General features: G+C 35.4%; 1 protein-coding gene across 3 annotated transcripts in view; it reads right to left on the bottom strand.

The window, feature by feature from the left end:
* The window catches only part of VPS13A (vacuolar protein sorting 13 homolog A), a 282,305-nt gene that overhangs the window by 92,318 nt on the left and 166,081 nt on the right, over positions 1-23,906 (bottom strand). For all 3 annotated transcript variants that reach the window (XM_086415617.1, XM_086415618.1, XM_086415619.1), the window contains 10 exons: positions 21,470-21,617; positions 17,504-17,631; positions 16,972-17,141; positions 16,219-16,436; positions 15,183-15,415; positions 6,164-6,256; positions 5,332-5,688; positions 2,462-2,563; positions 999-1,157; positions 574-829 (listed from right to left, as the gene is read on the bottom strand). In XM_086415617.1, the coding sequence (XP_086271743.1) occupies positions 574-829; positions 999-1,157; positions 2,462-2,563; positions 5,332-5,688; positions 6,164-6,256; positions 15,183-15,415; positions 16,219-16,436; positions 16,972-17,141; positions 17,504-17,631; positions 21,470-21,617 (1,864 nt within the window). The remainder of the gene's footprint in view (positions 1-573; positions 830-998; positions 1,158-2,461; positions 2,564-5,331; positions 5,689-6,163; positions 6,257-15,182; positions 15,416-16,218; positions 16,437-16,971; positions 17,142-17,503; positions 17,632-21,469; positions 21,618-23,906) is intronic.

Genomic DNA, 23,906 nt, shown 5'->3' with positions numbered 1-23,906 from the left:
AGAAGAATGAGTACATACTACAATGTACATACATTGAAGAATACAATGAGTACACACTACGACAGTTTTAAAATGTATTTACTTTTACTTTTTACCTCTCTTCTGAGAAACATAAAGAACAAAGGAAAAAAACAAACCTCTACTTCAACAGGCAGAAGATAAAAACCATTCACAAACCCCAAAACCATTATCTGTGCCATTGGCTGAATTCAAACCTTATTCTCAATTCATTCAGTTGCAAAACTGTTGGAATTTTACTAAGTTATACTAAAAGTGGTTAAAACAACCACTGATAGTTATTGTCTACAAATGCTGACTGAAGATAAGATCTAATAATTTTCTTCTCCAAAGGAGAAAATTATTATGCTCTAAATAAAGCAGTGGATAAAGCCAGAATTTGAAATTGAGCAATACAGTGACAACAGCAACCAATGCCCTGCAAAGGAAATAATAAAATTTGCAACATATTAGGAAGGAAATAAATAACCTGTGAGATACCAGGAGTAAGTAAAGTGGGATATAAAATATAATTTAAAAGAAAATAAAGCCCCAGGACGGTAATTTATCACTTACTAAGAAGAATGAAGAAATGTTTGCTGCTTAGGCTGGTCATTGCATTGAAATGATCATTGTCTTTAGTTCGCATATAATCCATACTTAAACTCTCCTCATTTTTCAATACATATGATTTTGCCATAGGTACGTTGAGTACACTAAAAGATTCACTTGGTGAAACAGAAATACTAAGTCCAAGAGAATTTAAAATCATAAAAGGTGCCAGATCCCTTATGAAGGTAGCTGAAGATCCAGTGGCAGCTTCTGTAAATGCCTAACAAGGAAGAGTCATCATAAATACAAGAAAATGTAGAAAACTAAACGACAAGCAGAGTACTAACAGACATATGACAAACAACTAAATTAACAAAAACTTCTTTTTTAACCAAAAGGTTAACTCAGACTGGTACCCCAAAATTAAAGTTTCAAGTAACTTTCCTTACCTCAGCTAAATTATTTAACATTATAAGGCCACATTTAGATAATGTAATGTTTAGCTGGTCTTTCGAATAGAAAGTGATGACAGTTTTGTATTCTGGTACTCTGTAATTTTCTTCTTCAGTACCTGACTCAACAATGGCCTTTTTGGCTTTCTTTTTCATCTAAAATAATATAAATTACAGAAATGTGAGAACAATTTGTTTCTAGGAGCATGGTATAACTCATTTTACAAAGGAAAAACAAACATCAGACAAATTTCAACCAAAACATTAGAGAAAGCAATACATTTTATCAGTTCCACTGCCTTACTGGAATAACTGGGACATAAACCAACGAATGCCGCCTGGACAGAGGCAGTACTGGAAGAAAAGTTCTTCTCCTCCTCAGTTACACTAAAATGGCAGACATAATTTAGAAGGGGAAAATAAAACCCTAATAAGTAAACGCATGTAGCATCTGAATGAAAATCAGAAGCACATACATCATAGCATGTGGAAATTCAGGGCAAGAAAAGTTAGCCTACTGGTGGTATAAATGCTATATATAAAGAACAGAAACCTAGGGACTTAATAAGTCCAACAATAGTTGCAGAACAGTGCCACTAGGACCTAGGCTCCTGTGAATCAAACTACCTACCTCTTTTTAAGATTCGCAAGTCTACTACCTGTAAGTATCCTGACCTAACAACCACCAAAGAAATTCCTTTATCCAAATCCTCTATCTAAAATAAGCACAATCAAATGTACTGGTCTAATATAAAAAGCTGGAAATACCATGCTACTCACCTTCACTGTTCCTTTAACTGGCTTTAAGCCACTGAAAATTTGTCCATTATTTCACAGAATCATTATTAGGGAGGAGATACGCTAATAATCCTACAATCTCTTGCTTCAGAAGCACAATTTCATCCATCTAAAGGTTCTGATTTATATGATTACATAAATTCACATTATATTTTAAGTAAATAATGATGTGTTTTCTTTTATATACACACCCTTCAGATACCAAGGAAAACCTGGGATAGACAACAACCTAAAAAAAATGCTAGAAATATTTTAAGATGATAGTTTATAAGTGGGGACTTTGCAGCCAGTATTGCATTCCACCTCTTCCAATTTAAAGGTATTATTACTTTATGAAAGTCCTTTAACTTCAACAGTTTTAGTTCTATCATATATTAAAATGAAGTTTAAAACTGTATCTTCTTCAGAAGTTTGTTTTAAGTTTAAAGCAAAAGTAGATTATTTAAGACAGTATCTAGTACATAATAAATGTTACACAGTATTTATATTAGAAGCCCATGAGGCAACAGTCTTGGGTTTGAAAATTACATTCAGAGGTCAAACAAGGAAGCATGTGGAAAGGTTCATAATGAAATATCTGAACTCCGCTGTGATTAAAATTAAAGTGTGCGTGATGTGGACATCCTCAATATTTGAAAAAAATTTCCAGATATCAAAAATACCTTGATTCCAAGATTCCATGGTCTAAAATCCTCAGTCTGATCAATTTCTAAGGGTTCAAGCAAAGGCTCCCACACACCAAACATTTCATTGTAATAATGTACCTAGAGAGAGAATTTAATTTTTTAAATAAAACATTCTGGTATTTTCTAAAATCATCTTCCATGTTGTTCCCCACACCATTCCTTTTGGCTGTGCTATTTGTTCTGTATGAAAACCATCGACATGCCCTTAGTTTCCTATACATGCTTTCTCAATGATTTCCTCATCTGGCTAACTTCATGGTCTACTCTTCACCATTTATTCCAGAAAAAAACTCTCTTTTAAGTATCTTTCCTTGATTTTCAGGCTGGGTTTAACAGTGAAAACTGTGTTCATCAATCAAACATTACTGGAATTTTAAAAACATGTTCTATCTACCTCACTAACTTTTAGAAAGCTTTTGAAGTGAAGGCAAATAACATATGATTCAATAAGCATGTACGTATTTGAATTCTCTGAACTTCCTGGACATCTCAGATCAAATTCTCTGCAAAATATAGATAATTCTAGCTAAAACTTGGAAACTTGAAACTCAGTCTGTCAGTTCCACCTCTATTAGTATATAATTCTATCATCACAAATATTGTAGTGGCTTATAAATTTTCATACTTATTGACTGAAGTAGAATATCAGATTAGTTTCTACTAAACATAAACTAAATACTTTAAAGCAAAGTATCCCTGGGAAGACTATATGTAGAAAAATTCTGATGCATAATATATGTTGGCTCAAAGTAAGTATCTTCCATAAAACTAAAGGACTCTCACAGAAATGTGAAAGACCTTGGTGGAGCCTCACCAGAGTATGAAGATCTGCATTATATAAATGTATAAAGCATATTCTTCTAATTTTTTAAGTCACTATTTCCAAAGAGAAAAGAAATAATCTATTATCACTTTAACGAAAAAAGGATACTTAATTTTTAAAATTAAGAATTTTACATCTACCGAACAGTCTATTTTATACACCTAAAAGAAGCAATAGATATTAAGAAGAGGTGGCAGGAATACACAGAAGAACTGTACAAAAAAGATCTTCACGACCCATGTAATCACGATGGTGTGATCACTAACCTACACCCAGACATCTTGAAATGCAAAATCAAGTGGGCCTTAGGAAGATCACTATGAACAAAGCTAGTGGAGGTGATGGAATTCCAGGTGAGCTATTTCAAATCCTAAAAGATGATGCTGTGAAAGCGCTGCACTCAATATGCCAGCAACTTTGGAAAACTCAGCAGTGGCCACAGGACTGGAAAAGGTAAGGTTTCATTTCAATCCCAAAGAAAGGCAATGCCAAAGAATGCTCAAACTACCGCACAATTACACTCATCTCACATGCTGGTAAAATAATGCTCAAAATTCTCCAAGTCAGGCTTTAGCAATATGTGAACTGTGAACTTCCAGATGTTCAAGCTGCTTTTAGAAAAGGCAGAGGAACCAGAGATCAAATTGCCAACATTTGCTGGATCATCGATAAAGCAAGAGAGTTCCAGAAAAACATCTACTTCTGCTTTATTGACTATGCCAAAGCCTTTGACTGTGTGGATCACAATAAACTGTGGAAAATTCTGAACGAGATGGGAATACCAGACCACCTGACCTGCCTCTTGAGAAATCTGTATGCAGGTCAGGAAGCAACAGTTAGAACTGGACATGGAACAACAGACTGGTTCCAAATAGGAAAAGGAGTACATCAAGGTTGTATATTGTCACCCTGCTTATTTAACTTATATGCAGAGTACATCTTGAAAATGCCAGGCTGAAAGAAGCACAAGCTGGAATCAAGACTGCTGGGAGAAATATCAATAACCTCAGATATGCAGATGACAACACCCTTATGGCAGAAAGTGAAGAAGAACTACAGAGCCTCTTGATGAAAGTGAAAGAGGAGAGTGGAAAAGTTGGTTTAAAGCTCAACATTCAAAAAACTAAGATCATGGCATCCAGTTCCGTCACTTCATGGCAAATAGATGGGGAAACAGTGGCTGACTTTATTTTTCTGGGCTCCAAAATCACTGCGGACGGTGACTGTAGCCGTGAAATTAAGACACTTGCTCCTTGGAAGCAAAGTTATGACCAACCTAGACAGCATATTAAAAAGCAGAGACATTACTTTGCCAACAAAGGTCCATCTAGTCAAGGCTATGGTTTTTCCAGTAGTCATATATGGATGTGAGAGTTGGACTATAAAGAAGGCTGAGCACCAAAGAACTGATGCTTTTGCACTGTGGTGTTGGAGAAGACTCTTGAGAGTGCCTTGGACTGCAAGAAGATCTAACCGGTCCATTCTGAAGGAGATCAGTCTTGAGTGTTCGTTGCAAAGACTGATGCTGAAGCTCCAATACTTTTGCCACTTGATACGAAGAGACTCATTTGAAAAGACCCTGATGCTGGGAAAGATTGAGGGCAGGAGGAGAAGGGGATGACAGAGGATGAGATGGTTGTATGGCTTCCGTGACTCAATGGAGATGAGTTTGAGTAGACTCTGGGAGTTGGTAATGGACAGGGAGGCCTGGTGTTATGTGGTCTGAGGGGTCATGAAGAGTCAGACATGACTGAGCAACTGAACTGAACAACAGTCTATTAATTTAATCAACTTAAGATGAATGAAATCAGTTGAAATATAAACTTAATATGTACTCTAAAAGTAACATACACATAAAAACAATTATATCAAGGGCATAAATAGGTACACTTTTTTCCAAAAGTTTGGGAATCAACATCGTATTTATTATAAACTTAATTTAAATGTTTAAATGAGATTTCCAAAATAGTTCATATGTAGCATTATTTCTTATATAATCTGGAAAAATACTATATATGCTTACTTCTAGCTCAAGCTGACAGTGGAGATTTATTAAGGAACTCCAGTTTTTGCCTTCCCCTGAGAAACGTGATTTTGCCAATAGCATAGGTACTGTTCTATGACCAATTCCAGCCTCAAGAACCAGAAAAATAGAATCAATGTTCATTTTTATTATCTCTCCTTTGGGTACCAATTCAGGCATGGGAGCTCTTTTTACAGCTTCATTTGGTTCTTCAAGAAACCACATATTTAAATCTTTTGTATCCTTCTTTTCCCATAAATGTGCTGTAGAAGAAGCAGTTTCTTTGGGGATGGTTTCCTTAGCAGTATAAAGTGCTGAAGTTATGGTAATCACAGTATTTATGATAACTGGTGAAACCTAAGGAGAAAAATTCAAAGCAATAAAAAAAAAATACAAAAATCACTTTCCAAACTACATACTTCAAAGAACATGAAATATATTTGCTGATAGATCAAGAGAAATTAATACTGAAATAATATTACTACCAAGAAACAGATACAATTTGCTGCCTACAAAATCTTTTTTTATTATGATAGGTAATTTCAATAGTTAAAATATTTACATGTTGATATTAAACTGACCAATTTCAACTATATATACTATAAGGAAGCTACCTACAGAAGCAGTCAACTGCCAATAATAAAATACATGAAAAGATTCATCATAAAATGTAAATTAAGTATCATTTAAAAATTATGTGTCAAAAATATTTTTAAACAGCTTCCTTTTGCTTAATGATTAATATTATTGTTATAATTGTTTATTTCTAAGTTTTATTGTTTTTTCCAAAAGGGCACTAAAGATCTGAATGACTGACTACATTATAACTTACCTTCAGTGTCAGGGATTTTACTGATAATTCAAGTACTTGTGGATCTGTACTTATCTGAGTAGCTTGACAGAACAAGTCACAGGGTTGCAAAACCTATAAGAGAAAAATCAATACTATCAAATTAACACGTTCTTAAAATATTTTTACTTAAAGACTTGTCCAACAGGAGATAACTATGCTAAATAAACAAGTTAGTAAAAATAATCTACTTCAAAAACAAGTCAGTCAATAAAACATTCCTTTCTTATCCTCTTGTTCGTTATTTATAATAAACAGAAAGTACTTATATTAGCAACACTACTGACAAAGAAAAAGAATTTCTTAAATATATGAAAAATTCACAAAACTTGTATTCTGTATTTTATTTTATAGCAGTCCCTTGGTATCCCTTCGGGACTGGTTCCAGGACACAAACACCTGTCCCCTACCTGCTTCCTCCCACCCATGGCAGATACTAAAATCCAAGAATGCTCAAGTCCTTTGTATATTGATAAAATGGCACAGTATTCAACAACAATGAAACAAACATCACAATTTTAAAAAATGGCAAGAGAAATTTAATAGATTTTTTTTCCCCAAAGACGACAGAAGGCCAACAAGCACATGAAAAGATGTTCAACATCACTATTTATCAGGGAAATGCAAATCAAAACCAAAATAAAATATCACCTCATATCTGTTGTAATGGCTATTATCAAAAAGGCAAGAAATAAGAGTTGGAAAGAATGTGAAGGCAAGGGAATCTTCATTCACTAGATGTGGGATTTGTGTAGTTACTGTGGAAAAACAATATGGAGAGTCCTCAAAAAATTAAGAATAGCTATCATATGATTCACCTATTTTACTTTTGGGTATTTATCCAAATAATACAAAAGCACTAATTCAAAAAGATAAATGTCACCCCCTTTGTTCACTGCAGCATTGTCTACAATAGTCAGGATTTGAAAACAACCTAGAGTGCCTATCAACAGATGAAAAGATAATGCAAATGTGGAGTGTTTCTGTATGTTTGTATGAGAAGGGAATACTACTCAGGCATAAAAAGGTGAAACCTTGCTATCTGCAACAATATGATGGACCTTGAGGGTATGATGGACCTAAGAGAAATGAGTCAGATGGAGAAAGACAAATACTGCATGATTTCACTTATATAAGTAATATAAAAAAGAAAAAAACAAGAAATGAACAAATCAAACAACCACATAGTTACAGATAACAGATTGAAAGTTATATAGGGGAAGGTGTGGGGAACAAATGGGGTCAAGGGTGTCAACTGTATGGTTACTGGTAAAAACTGAATTTTTAGTGGTGAACATACTTTTGTGTACGCAGAAGTAGAAAAATAATACTGTACCCATGAAACTTATATAATGTTATAAGTCAACATTATCTCAAGAAAAAAAAAAAAGACCAAGTACAGTCAGCCCTCTGTATCTACAGGTTCTGTATTTGTGGATTCAACCAAAGATTGAGTTACTAAAATAAAAGTTTTATCGTGCTATTTTTTTCCATTATAAAAATAAATGAATGCTTGGTTGGGACTGGTGTGCTGGGACGACCCAGAGGGATGGTACAGGGAGGGAGGAGGGTTCAGGATGGGGAACACGTGTATACCTGTGGCGGATTCATATTGATATATGGCAAGACCAATACAATATTTTAAAGTTAAAAAATAAAAAAGATAAAAAAAAATTAAATGAAATATGTTAACCTATATAGGACAAACTACAAAAGAATAAAAAATTATAAATAAATTAGACTTGCTAAATAATTCTTAATATAAGTGTAAATTAACTGAGTCTGCCCTAACTATAGTAAACATAAATCTGTCCTGTAGCCCCCAGTACTCCTCCCAAATGCAACATATGTTTACCTCCTAAGGATCTTGATAGTCACCTCCCAATATTATAGCATGAAGTCCAAAATCTTGAGAGAGTTAATTCTTATGCAGATTGATAAGGAGAAAGGGGGTCCAGGGCTCTCAAGGAAGAGAAAGGGGCAAAAATTTTTTTTTAACATTGCTTTGTCTTAGTCACATAAGACATTTTTTCTTAAATTCTGAGTTGTTATGACAACAATCTTTAAGACTAACTTTCTTTAAGCCCAGAGCTAATGATTACACAACAAAACAACTCATCCTGCTCAAGGGTATGTTTTTCCTTAAGTTCTGTGCAGTCTCCTTGGACTGCAAGGAGATCCAACCAGTCCATCCTGAAGGAGATCAGTCCTGGGTGTTCATTGGAGGGACTGATGTTGAAGCTGAAACTCCAATACTTTGGCCACCTGATGCGAAGAGCTGACTCATTGGAAAAGATCCTGATGCTGGGAAAGATTGAGGGCAGGAGGAGAAGCGGATGACAGAGGATGAGATGGTTGGATGGCATCATCGGCTCAATGGACATGGGTGTGGGTAGACTCCAGGAGTTGGTGATGGACAGGGAGGCCTGGCATGCTGCAGTTCATGGGGTCGCAAAGAGTCAGACATGACTGAGTGACTGAACTGAACTAAACATACAACTCAATATCATTTTTATTTTTTTACCAAACGCTCCAATTAAAGATGGGCAGCAGAACTGAACAGACATTTTTCCAAAGAGGACATGCAGATGACCAACAGGCACATGAAATGATGTTCAACATTGCTAATCAGTAGAGATACAAATCAAAACGACAGTTAGCTTTCACCTCACACCTGTCACAATGACTATAATCAAAAGTACAAATGCTGGCAAGCGTGTACAGAAAAGGGAACCCACTGTTAAAGTAGTCTTTACTGTCAGGATGAAGATAGGATAGACAAATGACAGATTAGTAAATAAAACAAGAGTTCTGCAGCAAAAATAAAAATAAAAACCTTCCATGAATAAATAACAGCTTTGGTTGTTAAAGCTACTTATATATGGAATCACCAAATGGTTAACAAACTAAGGATTGCCAAGGAGACCAATACTTGGTATATAGAAGTTTTTTAGTATTAAAACTGCTAAAATCGCCTCCAAGTAGTAAGCTCAACAGAAAGCAAGCTGTGACAACAGTGTTTATCCTGAAAAAGACAACAGTCACTTTACATATGTCTACAGTGGATAACGTTTAAAAAAAGAGAGAGAGACAGAGCCACGTGAGAAAATGTGAACAATGCTCTTTCAAGAGAGCAAAAATCAAAGACTCCAACATGGGCTATCCAAGGAATTTACTCCATTGCTGGAGCTTCAAGTTTTCACAATTCAATTCAGCAGGATATTTCAACTGTTATGAAGCAACGACTACAAAGTGTTTCCTATTCTTTCTTTTTCTGAATGGATTTTTAAGCTTTGAGTTTTCAGTCCTTGTACCACTGTTAAACTAGTCATTGTGTACAGTGGTGAGGTGTGCGTCTGTCAAAAATTGACAACTTATTTGTCTATTAGTTAATATATTGCCTGGGCTTCCCTGGTGGCTCAGAGGGTAAAGCATCTGCCTGTGATACGAAAGACCCAGGTTTGATCCCTGGGTAGGGAAGATCCCCTGGAGAAGGAAATGGCAACCTACTCCAGTACTCTTGCCTGGAAAATCCCATGCACAGAGGACCCTGGTGGGCTACAGTCCATGGGGTCGCAAAGAGTCGGACATGACTGTGCGACTACGCTTACTTAATATATTGCCAAATCGAAAGAAGTCATATGCAGACACAATAAAGCAAACTATCATCTAGGAGGAGGAACAAAATGGTGGAGGAGTAGGTGGACATGGAGTATATCCCTCTCCATGGATACGTCAGGAATACACCTTCAGACACAGAAGTACATGCAGAACACCAGGTAAGAGGGGACAGGAGTACCTGACTAGTGGAAAGGAATATAGAACCACCCAAAACTCAGTAGGACAAAGGAACTAGGGGAAAAAACAGGAGTGTTCAGAGGACTGGACCTGCCCTTGGCAGGTGGGCAAACTGAAGCAAGGGTACGATCCCCACATTGGGGCAATTGTCTGAGTCAGAGGAGAAACATTTAAGGCTCAGAGTGAAACAGCTGATCTGTGGCAGCCTAAATGTTATGAGAATCAGACAGTCCTTGCCACAGCCATACACAGTCTGGACAGGGACGCAGGTCCCATGGAAGGTACAGCAGCTGGGAGCTGGAGTTTAGAGACTATGGAGCAATCCCAGTGTGAGGGCTGCTGTTGACTGTGGAGAGAGGAATTTAGGAGATGTGAAGGAGGAGACTGTGATGGGAAATGCCTGTAGAGGAAAGCCAGGAAGCCATGGAGGCAAGGTGATCCTACTGAGTCACACATAGTGGGTGGAGCCATCACCATAGCCTCTCTCCCCACATGCCAGCATCGGCACCTGAATGATAAAAAGGCTGGCCCATCAAACACCTGATGCGCTGCACTACAGAGTAGGACCCCACCCAGGGTGCCCCTTTAAGTGCCTGAAATGCCGATCTACAGGTAGGACCCCAGCCAAGGGGGCCCCTCTATGTGCCTGACGTGCTGAACAACAGAGAAGGATCCCAGGCAAGGGAGCCCTCTATGTGCCTGAATGGGCGGAGCTATGGGGAAAAACTGGCCAAAGAGGCCTTCTGATTGCCAGCTACAAGAGGCTCGAAAAAAGACTGATAGGGCCATAACTCCTGTGGTGGAGGCAGTCCATGTCCTTGCACACTTGGTGCTGCCCAAGATCCCCACAAGCCAAGCAGCTGTGCCACCTTCACGCTCAACTCTCACTGGGGCAGAGCTGCTACAGGCAAAAAAAGTCTTGCATCTATGCACACAGGGTTGCTTCAGTTGTGTCCAGCTCTTTGCGAACCTGTAGACTGTGGCCTGCCAGGCTTCTGTCAGGGGGGTTCTCCAGGCGAGAATACCGGAGCATATTGGCCAATACTGGTTGCCATACCCTTCTAGAGCACTATATTTCCTGCTGCCCTGGCTGCCAACTCCCCTGAGTACCTGGTGCTGCCAGAACTCTTGCAACCTAAACAGCTGCACCACCCCCGACATCTGGCCCTCACAGAGGCAAATCCAAGTCCTCCAGGGCAGCCCCAGGAGCAAACCCCAGTGAACAACCCACATGCAGAGATGGAAATAAAACCACAGTTGAAACCCAGGGGCAGTGTGGCTAAGGAAGAAGACTGCAAAACCTAACCACTAGTTATACAAGCTGCAGATTAAATCCACACGATCAACGAGGCAGACTCTGTGTCTACAGAATACATAAAAGGACATTCAGAGCTCCCACAAAAGGAAACACACTGGTTCTGATAGCTGTCGATATTGGAGAGAAGAACACACAGGAGTAGGACCAGATTAGAATCTGAGTTGCCCCCACAGCAGGTCCAGAGATCAGCAGTTTTGGAGGGCATAAAAGGGAGGTGAGGTGGACTGCGACCTCCAGCAAAGGAAAGGACTCTGACAGCAGTGGCTCAAGAAAAACATTTCTTATTCTTATGGTTTGACTTGTCCTGTAGATTCCCTTGGATTTTTTTTCTTTTCTTTTTTGCCCCTCTGTTGTAGTTGTCAATTTTTTGGCACTATGAAATCTAATTAAGTTTTTGAATTTTTTTTTCCTCCTCAGACACATTTTTTGTTGTTGTTATAAACCTCTGCCTCTACATTGGGCTTCTGCAGTTCTGGGGAGTTTTCCTTTTTATTTTCTTTTTTAATTTTAATTTTTTAAACCTATTATTATTTTTTATACATTTATTCCTTTGTTTGCTTTTCATACTGTTCCTTTCCCCTTCCAGATAATCTTTAACATATATAAATCTTCTTCATCTACCTGTATTTAACTTTGCATATCTATTCTTTCTTTTCTTTCCTGTCAAACATTTGTTAGCTTTATTTTCATAGCTTTATTCCCCAACTTGCATCTTCCTTTAGTTTCATTTTCCAGTTTCTGTTTTAGTTAGTTTTGTTTTTAACTGGTAGATATAACTCTTGATTTCCTTTGTTCACTGGGTCAATCTATTCTACTTTATTTTTGTTGGACTGTTTTGATTTTGCTTATGGGTGTAATGCATATGTGTATATTCAGTTATACTTCTTATTGTTGTTATAAACCTCTGACTCTGTGTTAGGATTTTGCAGTTCTGTTTTCCTTTTTTCTTTCTTCTTCCTTTATGTCTTTCTTTTTTTTCTTTGCTCTTTTTTATAATTTTAATTTTTTAAACCTATTATTTTTTTCTCTACATTTATTTCTTTGTTTGCCTTTCCTACTGTTCTTTACCCCTTACAGTTAATCTTTAATGTATATAAATCTTCTTCATCTACCTGTATTTAACTTTGCATATCTATTCTTTCTTTCCTTTCCTCTCAATATATGTGTTAGTTTTCTTTTCATTGCAATAAAGCATATTTGGCACCTTGCTTTAGTTTTGTTTTCCAGTTTGTGCTTTAGTTTTGTTCTTAACAGGTAAATATAATTTTTGATTTCCTTTGTTCACCGGGTCAATCACTGTACTTTATTTTTGTTGGATTGTTTTGACTTTGCTTATGGGTGTATATGTATATTGCATCATTTAAATTATTATTTGCCTGATTTTGTAACTGCTATTTGTCTGGGGTTCATCTTTGGTTTCTCGTTTTGGGGTATTTGTTTTTAATCTTACTTAATGCCATAACAAACCACTTGTGGAGTCTTCCTTCCTGACCAGGGATCAAGCCCTGAGCCTTTGGAGTGGGAACACTAACTCCAAGACCCTAGACTACCAGAGAACTAACCCTAGGGAGTACCAAATAATGAGAACTCACACAAAGCAAACCACTTGAGTACAAGACCTGGTATCACCCAACCATCAGTAACACCCTGTACAGGATGCCTCACCTAAACAACAAACAAAAAAATACAAACCCAATCACCAGCAGACAGGAAGGATCACCACCTCACTCACCCTTGCCCATCAGAGGAAAAATAAACAAATGAAGGAACAAAAACTCATCACAAATCTCAGCCTATAGGAAGCTCACACAACCACTGCACCAAACATAGGAGGCCAGAAATCAAAAGGAAGAAAGAAGTCAACCTTTTACCCTGGGAAAAGACCACAAACACAGTAAGTTAAAAAAAAATTATGAAGACTGGCTGAATGTATACAAAAACAAGATACATATATATGCTGTCTACAAGAAACCCACTTCAGACCTAAAGACACATAGAGATGGAAAGTGAGAGGATGGAAAAATATACTCCATGCAAATGGAAAGCAGAAGAAAACTGGAGTAGCAATCTTCATATCAGACAAAACAGACCTTAAAATAAAGATGATTACAAGAAATAAGGACACTACATTGATTGATCAAGGGATCAATCCAAGAGGAAGACATAAAAATTGTAAATATCTATGCACCCAACATAGGAGCACCTCAATACATGAGACAAACACTAAAAGACATAAAAGGAGAAATTGACAGTAACACAGTAATAATAGGAGACTTGAACACTCCACTCCCACCAATGGACATTTCATCAAAACTGAAAATTAAAAAGAAACACAAGTCTTAAATGATACATTAGATGAGATGGATCTCATTGATATCTTCAGGACATTCCATCCAAATGCAGAAGAATACACCTTCTTCTCAAGTGCACATGGAACATTCTCCAGGACGGACCACATCTTGGGTCACAAATCAAACCTCAGTTAATTTAAGAAAACTGAAACCATATCAAGCATCTTCTCTGACCACAACGCTATGAGACTAGCTATCAATTACAAGAAAAAAACTGTAAGAAAAACAAACACATGGAGATTAAATAACATGTTTCTAAACAACCAACAGGTTACTGAAGAAGTCAAAAGGGAAATCAAAAAACTTCTAGAAACAAATGACAATCTAAACATGACAACTCTAAAACCTGACGGGATGCAGCAAAAGCAGTCCTAAGAGGGACGTTTATAGCAATACAACTCTACCTCAAGAGACAAGAAAAATATCAAATAGACAACCTAACTTTACACCTAAACTGGAAAAAGAAGAACAAAAAAACCCCAAAATTAGTAGAAGGAAAGAAATAATAAAGGTCCACGCAGAAATAAATGAAAAAGAAATGAAAGAAATAACAGTAAAGATTAATAAAATGAAAAGCTGGTTCTTTGAGAAGATAAAGAAAATTCACAAACCATGAGCCAGACTCAATAAGGAAAAAAAAGAGAGAAGAATCAAGTGAACAAAATTAGAAAAACAAAGGAAAGGTTACAACAGCAAATGCTCTTGCACTGTTGGTGGGAATGTAAATGGATACAGCCACTATGGAAGACAGTATGGAGATTCTTTAAAAAACTACGAATAAAATCACCATATGACCCAGCAATCCCACTCCTAGGTACATACCCTGAGGAAACCAAAACTGAAAAGACACACGTATCCCACTGTTCACTGCAGCACTGTTTACAGTACCTAGAACATGGAAGCAACCTAGATGTCCATTGACAGATGAAAGGATAAAGAAGTTGTGGTACAGTTTCAAAGTGTTTTATGAGTGCTAGGAGTCAGATAGTTAACTTGAAAAGATGTCTTTGAAGAAACAAATTTTAATCAGTTATGAAGAGGAAGAAGGCCAAGAGGATACTAGAAAATAAAATACAAATGGGAAGCATGCCAGAGCACATGATTGACGGTTCAAACAAGCCATAGGGAGAAAAGCAAGTAGCACATCTGAGAAAAATAGGTCTAGATGGGAGAAAAAATTAAAATAATAAAACTGAAACAACACAACAAACAATTGGTAGAAAGTCTTAACCGCCTAAAAGCAGTGTGGAATTGGCATGGAAACAAAATCATAGTCTTCACTGAGAAGTATTTAGATAAAATCAACTTTTCAGTGTGACTGTTCCCATAAATACACAAAACAATGAGGAACAAATGGAAAAAACGAAAAGAGAGTTTAAAAGCTGGTGCAATAATAATCTAAATTAGGCTCTCCAAGACGAAAGAAAAGTATTTTATAGAGTAAGTTGGAGAGTATGTAGCCACTTTCCTAAAGTGATACACGCTAAATATAAAACAGTTTACAATTAAGCTGACAAGTAAATAGAAAACTCACAGTAGTGATTTTTCCTTTTCTCTTGACTGGAAGAAATGGGCATGCTCTCACTTGGAGATCTTTAATGGCAGCAGTCATTGTATCATTTTCAAAGTCACCTAGCCAATATATTTCACACTGTGTTGTAATGACTAAGGCAGGAGCATCATTTCTTGTCATATCAGCGACAAACACAATTTCAGGATTTTTAATAGTGATGTTCATTTCCCACTTTTCTGATTGCTGTTTAGGTACTAAAATAAAAACACAGATAATGTCTTAAAACAGCTATAAATCTTTCTTATATTATGAAAAATTATTTATAGGACAATGATATCTCTATTTGAAGTAAAAGCAAAATAGAAATACTTAGATCCCAAAAGAATTTACTGAAAGTCTCCTAGTATAAGATTTAAAGAACTCATAGCCATTAGAATATTTTAAAATGTGAGGGGAAATCTCTACTATTTAATGGCAGAGCTAAAAATAAACTAGTTTCTAACTCTTAGCTTGACACTCTTTCTACTACACTACAAGGAATGAAATATATAAAAGATAATAGAAAATTATAAATGTAACAAGAATAAAAGAACTTTAGGGACTTCTCTGTGGGGTCCAGTAGGTAAGACTCTGCACTTTCCCTGCAGGGAGCATGAGTTCAATCCCTGATTGAGTGGCCTGGCCAGAAAGCAAACACAAGTATATAAATAAAAGACAAGTTTAAGTTACAATACTATCTTTAATTATGAAAAGGAGTCATTGTTTCATTATTGTCTCCTTCCAAGAAAATCTTTCAAATTATTGTCTTCAAAGAAGTACAATTACTTATTTTAACATGGGTCTCATAATTTTTGAACCCAGTATTTACTTATGACTTGAAAAATACAGAAACTGTCTATCTTATCAGAAAACACATTTAAATTTTCCTCTTCCCTCTGAAAAATAAGGATTTCTAACTTATTGATCCTGTTATCCTCATCATCTAGAAGGATAATCAAGCTAAGTGTTATTATAGCACTTCAGTAACAGATATGGAATATTTTAGCCAATAACTAACCTTCTTCTTTAGCAGACCATGTTTGAACATTGGTTTCTACAGCAGTGCCTGTAGTGTAGGCCTCAAGAAAGACATTTGCAACTGTCAGCAGAAATTCCACACTTGCACAAATATACATTTCTTGAAGGACTATATCAGCCACCCAACCATCTCGGATCGTCCTATACCTTACATCCATCATGTCCTTTTTGTCAAACCCAACTGTCAGTCCTATCATTCTGAAAAACACAATCACAATTTCTATGAGTGTCCTGCACCTAATCAAACACACCAATAAAACTCAAAGGTCTCTCATTGCTTTCACCGACAGCAAGCCAATGTTCTGAAGTCATTTCTCTTAGTAGGATAAGAGAAATAATAAATTTACAGACTTCAGGAGCACAATTGTTTCATAATATAGGAAGTATATCCTTAAGAAATTATCAGAATTTTGAATCTCAGCATATTTTTTCTACAAATTTTCATATATTACCCATTACAATTGTATGGATTCATAATTCAGATAATAGATATTAATTTAAAACCAATTTAATTACACTGATTATTTCTATTTAACCATTTTTTTCTATTCAACCATTCAACAAGAACAGCACATAAACAGAGCATTTAAAATGTTGACTGAGAACTATGGAATCAACTCCATTAAAGCTTTGAAGATATCAGATTATACCCAGAAAATGCATATGCAACTTTGAGAGTAAGTTCTATAAAATACACCAACCATTGCTCAATAAAAATTTAAAACACTATTACCTAGGAGTTGCCTTCTTGATATGAGGCCTTTTGTCATCTAAAATACAGTTTTTTAATGAGAAGGAAGAAAGTATTGAGTCATCTGTATACATTTTTAAAGTGCTTATAATATTCTCCAACTTAAATTCAGCAAGTTTCAGAGAAGGATCACGAATATCTGTAAAGGAAGTCTGAGGAAAAAGAAATCAGTACAAATGTTTTACATTTGTATGTAAATATGTATACATTTGTATACATATACATTTATATACATTTGTATGTAAATATGTAAATATTTGTATGTTTTACACAAACATACAAATTTAAAACATATTTTACGATATGAAATACCACATTCTCTATTTCCAAGAGCTCATAATGAAAAGCATATATTAACTTTAAAATATCACTTTTCATATCAAAGGCTATATGTAAGAAAACTCATTTTAAAAGGCAAATAGTTAATGTGAAAAGTGCAACAATTTTTCTCAAAGGAACAGATACAACAAAACACAGGAAACAGCAAAAATATAGTTTTTCTTCTTCAACTTACCTGTTTAGGACCTGGACTATACAGTACCATGGTGAGATAATCGGTTCTGAAACTCATATTTAGTGTTGTCTTAACTTGAGAAGCATGTGAATGTACTTCTACCACAGCAGCTGTCACTACAGTTGTTCCTTGGAAAAATTAGTTAGTGGATAAAAGAAAAAGGTCAGGAATGGTAGAACTCATTAAAATGGAATTAAAAGTAGATTTATCATAATTATTAAATAAATGGGTATAGTACAATATTTTTCCAAAAATTCAAAAAGATTTAAAAATTCAGATGTTGAACTCACTTAACTCCAGGGTTGGCATTCTTTACATAATAATCTGGGAGTCTAAACTCCTGGTTTACTTTTAATAAACTCTTGGTTTAATTTTTGCAAAATGAGAATAAAAGAACTAACCCCTGGGTCTGTTTTGGCAATTCAGGGAAATAGCATGTGTAAAATGCATACCAGAGTACCTGGCATATGTGTTTTGTATTTACATTTTACTTCAAAAAAAACTAAAACCAAACAAGATGCTTTAGATGACATTTTAAAAATGTTCCACTAACCAAAAGGATCCAAAATTCAGTCTTTTCTATATTTCATATTTTGGGGCAAGGTATTATATACACATGGTACATTTTAAATGGATTGTGTAGACCTATTAATCCTTCTCTTGGCTGTATTGCTCTGTCAATGATTTCTGGTTGAATAGGAATGTGACTGTGGACATTCTTGCTTTGTTCCTACTTTAGGTGGAAAACTTTCCATTTCACCTTTAAATATACCTTTTCGATATTTCTACTTTTTATCACAAATAGGTGACTTATTAAATGCTTTTTCTGCATCTATTCAGGTGATATAATTTTTTTCTCCTTTTTCTATTAATTTGGTGTTACCTTAATTGATTTTTGAGGGTTAAATGAACTCTGCATTTCAGGATAAGTCTAAGTCAAGATGACACATCCTACATGCTTATTGCTGGATTTAGTATGATATGCTGTTAAGAATTTTTATTCCTGTGTTCATTAGGGATATTAGGTGCAATATTCTTCCCTCAAAGTTGTTTTTTATTTTTTATTTGGGTTTTTGGTATCAGGCTAATGCTTGCTTTATAAAACGACTAAGGAAGTGTTTCCTCCTCCTGTATTTTCCAAAAGGTTTGTTTAACACTGGTATCTTACTTAAATGTTTAACAAAATTCACCACTGAAATTCAATTCTTTTAACAGATGCAGAACTATTCATCTTATTTCTATTTCATCCTATGTCAGTTTTGGTAACTTTTTCAAAAAATTTGTACATTTCATGTAAGCTGTAGAGTTTATTATCACAAAATTATTTATACATAATAATTTCTACACAGTAGAAAGTAAAAATGACTTTCTCAGCATTACTGACTACATAGAAAACCCTAAAAAGTCTCCAACAAATTACTAGAATTAAGAAATCAATTTAGCATTTATACGAAGATATAGGGTTACTATGCAAATATCAATTGTATCAGTAACAACTGAGAAATATACTTTTAAAAATATTTGCAGTAGCATCAAAAAACATACTTAGGAAGAAGTTCAACACAATTATGCAAGACTGCTACACTGAAAAATCTCAGTACTGAGACTGAAAAATCTCAGTATTTTAAATGAAGAGACTAATGTGTGCTCAATCACTCAGTAATGCCCGACTCTTTCTGACTCTCTGGATTGTAGCCTGCCAGGCTTTTCTTTGTCCATGGAATTTCCCAGGCAAGAATAACTGGAATGGGTTGCCATTTCCTTCTCTAGGGGATCTTTTAGACAGGGATCAAATCCACATCTCCTACATTGCAGGTGGATTCTTTACCTGCTAGGCATCATGGAAGCCCCAATAGCTTATTATTTTACTTCCTCTGTTGCTGCAACACAACACATGCATCTCTCAAGGAAAAAAAAAAAATTATCTCTTCACGCATTCTAAAAATGGCTCAAAATCATGCAAAACAGTTCACTTCACTTCTGCACCAGAATGTACTGTATATATATTTCTCCCTTCTTTGGAACAGAAAACATGTCTTCCTCTCCCATATTACTTAATGTGGCATAGTTAACACCTCATTCTACATGTTATATAGAATTTATGTCACTTTTCTTAAGACATCTGTCCTTTTTTCTTAAAGCATTCTAAATTCCTTTTAATGAAAACTAAGTACTTTCTAGCCCAGTAACAGATAATCTGGGGATTCCTTTTTAATGCTTTCTGTATTTGAATCCCACGTTTTCCCTTTTCCTGGATTCCTTATTTGCTTTGCTAGAATATATTTTCAAACTACCAGTATACCTCAGAGACTGCAAGATTGGTTCCAGACTACTGCAATAAAATGAATACCACAACAAAGCAAGTCACACAAACTGGTTTTCCAGTGCATATAAAATGTTATGTTTATACTATATTATAGTCTGTCATAACACAATAGCATTATGTTTTTAAAATATATATACCTTAATTAAAAACTAAGTTTGTTAGAAAAATGGAACCCAGATAGACTTTCTTGATTCAGGGTTGCCACAAACCTTAAATTTGTAAAAACTGCAATGTCTGAGAAACACAATAAAAATGAAGTGCAATAAAATGAGCTGTACCTGAATGGGTATAAAGAAAGTAAACTTTGAGTCACTGGAAATCTAAAAATTGTTTTCACATTTGGATGATGGTTGGACCATATATAGAATTCTAACTTCAAAATTATTTTCCTTAGAAATATATTTTCCAATATTACCCCACTGTCTTTTATCCTCCATCAATCCTACCCCATCCAGTTTCATTCATGATGAATCTGATTCCAGTCACTTTTTTTTCTAAGCCCTAACAGGCAGCCTGGTATTCTTCAATATTACTTCTGTTGCTCTGACATTTCACAAAAATGTGTTTGCATGGAAGTATTCAATCAGCTTGAAACTGGGTAGATTCTTTATATCCAAGAATTTGTTTCAATATTTACTTAGTTCTATAGAGTTCTCTTCTAGGAACTCTTTCTTATCTTAGGAAGACAGAAGGTAGTGATGGTAGGATTCAGTTCTTATACTCCTAGAATTCTGTTTTTATGAATTAGTTTTCTGTTCACATTCTCTTTTTTTTCTTCAATTATTTTGTCTCATTCAAGAAACACTATTCTGTTTATCCTGCCTGCTTTTATGCTTGAGTTCTTATGATTTTCTTTATATCTGACCATTAATATTTAACTATAAAGTACTGGGTTGGTTATTCTACCTAGTAAGAATGATGATTTCTATAATGTTATAAATAAATGTAAGGTTGTTTCTTTGCTGGGATTCTGACTGGAAAAGCTGTGCAATATGATTTCAGTTTGAGGTAGGGAGACTTGAGGTTCCCCCAAAATGCCAGAATGAGGAGAATTTATTTTAGTGAAGCAAAATCATCTAGTAGTTCTAATTAATCCAATTTCTTTATGTGCTGGTATTGAACTTAAGCCCTAGTTAGGTTTCTACATAATAAATTAAATCCAACATTGGATGCAGCCTTCTACTGAGTTATGATTCCTTCTGCTCTATTTTATCCATGTATCTTCTAAATATTTGCTGGAGTCCATCACTAATGGTCATCCTCTTTTGAGACTGCTAATATTTTGATACTTCTAATATTAATATGAAATATTCCACTGGAACATATGCTTCACTAGGAACAAGGGAGAAGAGAAAGGATGAGGAGAAAATTTGAAAACTGAAAAATAGGAACTTACAGGGGAGTTAGGATAACCAAGAAAAAAACACATACTAAGGAATTTTGTCACAAGAATTAGAAATTTGATTCAAAGAAAAAAAAACAACAGAATGACTAATAACAGATAAATGAGAACTACTTGAGTAAGATTAGCTAAATAGAAAAGGTTTATAAATTTTACTTTACCCAAACCTACAGTTAGGGAGAATGAAAGGAAGGAGAGAAGGAAAGGAGGAGGGGGCTAATTTAAGGTTAAGACGTACCTGCAGCATGGTGTGACGCAGTAGTAGCACCACTAGTAACACTGGACTGATCCTTTGTTACCTCATGTGAAGCACTATCACCTTCATACCATATGTTGCCATATAATGTTTTAAAAATGGTCGTTATATCTTCTTGACTAAGAATGAACTGTTAAAAAAATAAGATTTGACCATTTCAACATTACTACCTCATGTAGTGAAAAAGTTTTATACAAGGAAAACTGTTTCATTTCAAACCCCTGCAAAACCAACTTTTAACACATTAGATACTTCTATTAACTGAAGGTTTCATTTTCTAAATGACCATGTATTCTTTAGTACCCTGTGAAATACAGAACTAAATTAAATGCCAGTATCAATACCAGAAGCTATGAATGATAAACTTTGTTATGAATGCAGCAATTAGCCTACTAGTTTTAAGCCTTTAAAATTAACTTTTATCTTTAAGTATCCATGTAGCTACTCTATATTTTTTTTGGTTAGTAAGCCCCTCAATTGACAAATATGGAATAATAAAAAATAATAAATTCAGAACACTTCCTAACACCATACACAAAAACAAATTCAAAATGGATTAAAGACTTAAACATAAGCCCAGAAACTATAAAGCTCCTAGAGGAAAACACAGGCAGTACACACTTCAGCATACGTAACAGCAAGATTCTCTTTGTCCCCCCTCCTACAGTAATGGAAATAAAACAAAAATAAACAAATGGGACTTAAATAAGCTTAAAGGCTTTTGTACAGTAAAGGAAACAATAATCAAGATTAAAAGATAACCCTCAAAATGGGAGAAAATAATTGCAAACAAAACTGACAAAGGATTAATCTCCAGAATATACAAGCAGCTCACACAGGTCAACATGAGGAAAACAAAAAACCCAATAAAAAAAATGGGTAGACGAACTAAATGGACATTTCTCCATAGAAGACATTCAAATGGCTAATAATCATATGGAAAGATGCTCAACACCACTCATTATTAGAGATATGCAAGTCAAAACTACAATGAGGTATCACCTCACACCGGTCAGAATGGCCCTCATCAAAAAAATCTACAAACAATAAATGTTTGACAGGGTGTGGAGCAAAGGGAACCCTCTTGCACTGCTGGTGGGAATGTAAATTGATACAGCCACTATGGAGAACACTATGGAGACTCCTTAAAAAACTAGGAATACAACTATCTCATAACCCAACAATCCCACTATTGGGCATACACCCTGAGAAAACCGTAACTGAAAGAGACACATATATCCCATGTTTTCTGCAGCACTATTTACCATAGCTAGGACATGGAAGCAACCTAGATGTCCATCAACAAGATAAATGGATATAGAAGTTGTGGTACATATACACAAAGGAATATTACTCAGCCACATTTGAGTTAGTCCTAATTAGGTGGATGAACCAAGAGCCTGTTATTCAGAGTGAAGTAAGTCAGAAAGAGAAAAACAAATATCACATATTAATGCATATATATGGAATCTATAAAGATGGTGCTGATGATCCTATATGGAGGGCAGCAACTGAGATGCAGAGATAGAGAACAGACTTGTGGCCACAGTAGGGGAAGAAGAGGGTGTGATGAACTGAGAGAGTAGCATGGAAACATAAGAATTACCAGATGTAAAACAGCCGGTGGAAATTTGCTGTATGATGCAGGGAGCTCAGATAAGATGCTCTGTGACAACTAGAGGGAAGTCCAAAAGGAGGGGACAGATGTATACCTATGGCTGATTCATGTTGATGTATGGCAGAGACTAATACAATACTGTAAAGCAATTATCCTGCAATTAAAATTTTTAAAAATACATTTAAAAAATTGAAAATATTTTACAACATATTTTACATGAATTATTTTACCTGAACCTCACAAAAGTTCTAGATACAAAGAGTATAATCTTGATATTATAAGAAGATGAGACTTAAATGATTAAGTATCATGCTTAAGTACACTTAAAGCAACACACTAACTCAAAACTCTATGCTTTGCAAATTCAACATTAAACCACTAGCATAAGACCTGTCTTGAAAGCTGTGACGGTTAATTTTATGTCAACTTGACTGGGTCATAGTACATAGAGATTGAGTCAAATATTATTCTAGATGTTACATATACATATGGTATTGTAGACCATCTACAAATGCTCAGCTCCCTTCTCGGCGGGCAGATTCACTAGAATGAAATTGAGTCGTCCCCTATCAAGACACCCCAAGTAGCAGCTGTTGCAGGATATCACATATTTAACTTCTCCTGGATCTCAACTTCAGAGTCAGGGACAGGTTAAAATTGAGTCTTCAGGAAATCAGTCTAATGCATCCAGATCAAGAGTATACAGACACACACACACACCATAGCCTTGATTAGATGGACCTTTGTTGGCAAAGTAATATCTCTGCTTGCCGGGAGCCAGCATATTGTATATTGAGTGCA

Source organism: Bos grunniens, chromosome 8 (genome assembly GCF_055505025.1).
Source record: "Bos grunniens cultivar Pamir isolate PY7600 chromosome 8, Bosgru_T2T1.0, whole genome shotgun sequence".
Classification (NCBI taxonomy): Eukaryota; Metazoa; Chordata; class Mammalia; order Artiodactyla; family Bovidae; genus Bos; species Bos grunniens.
Note: the sequence above shows the minus strand (reverse complement) of the source record. Positions and strands in the feature narration are given on the sequence as shown.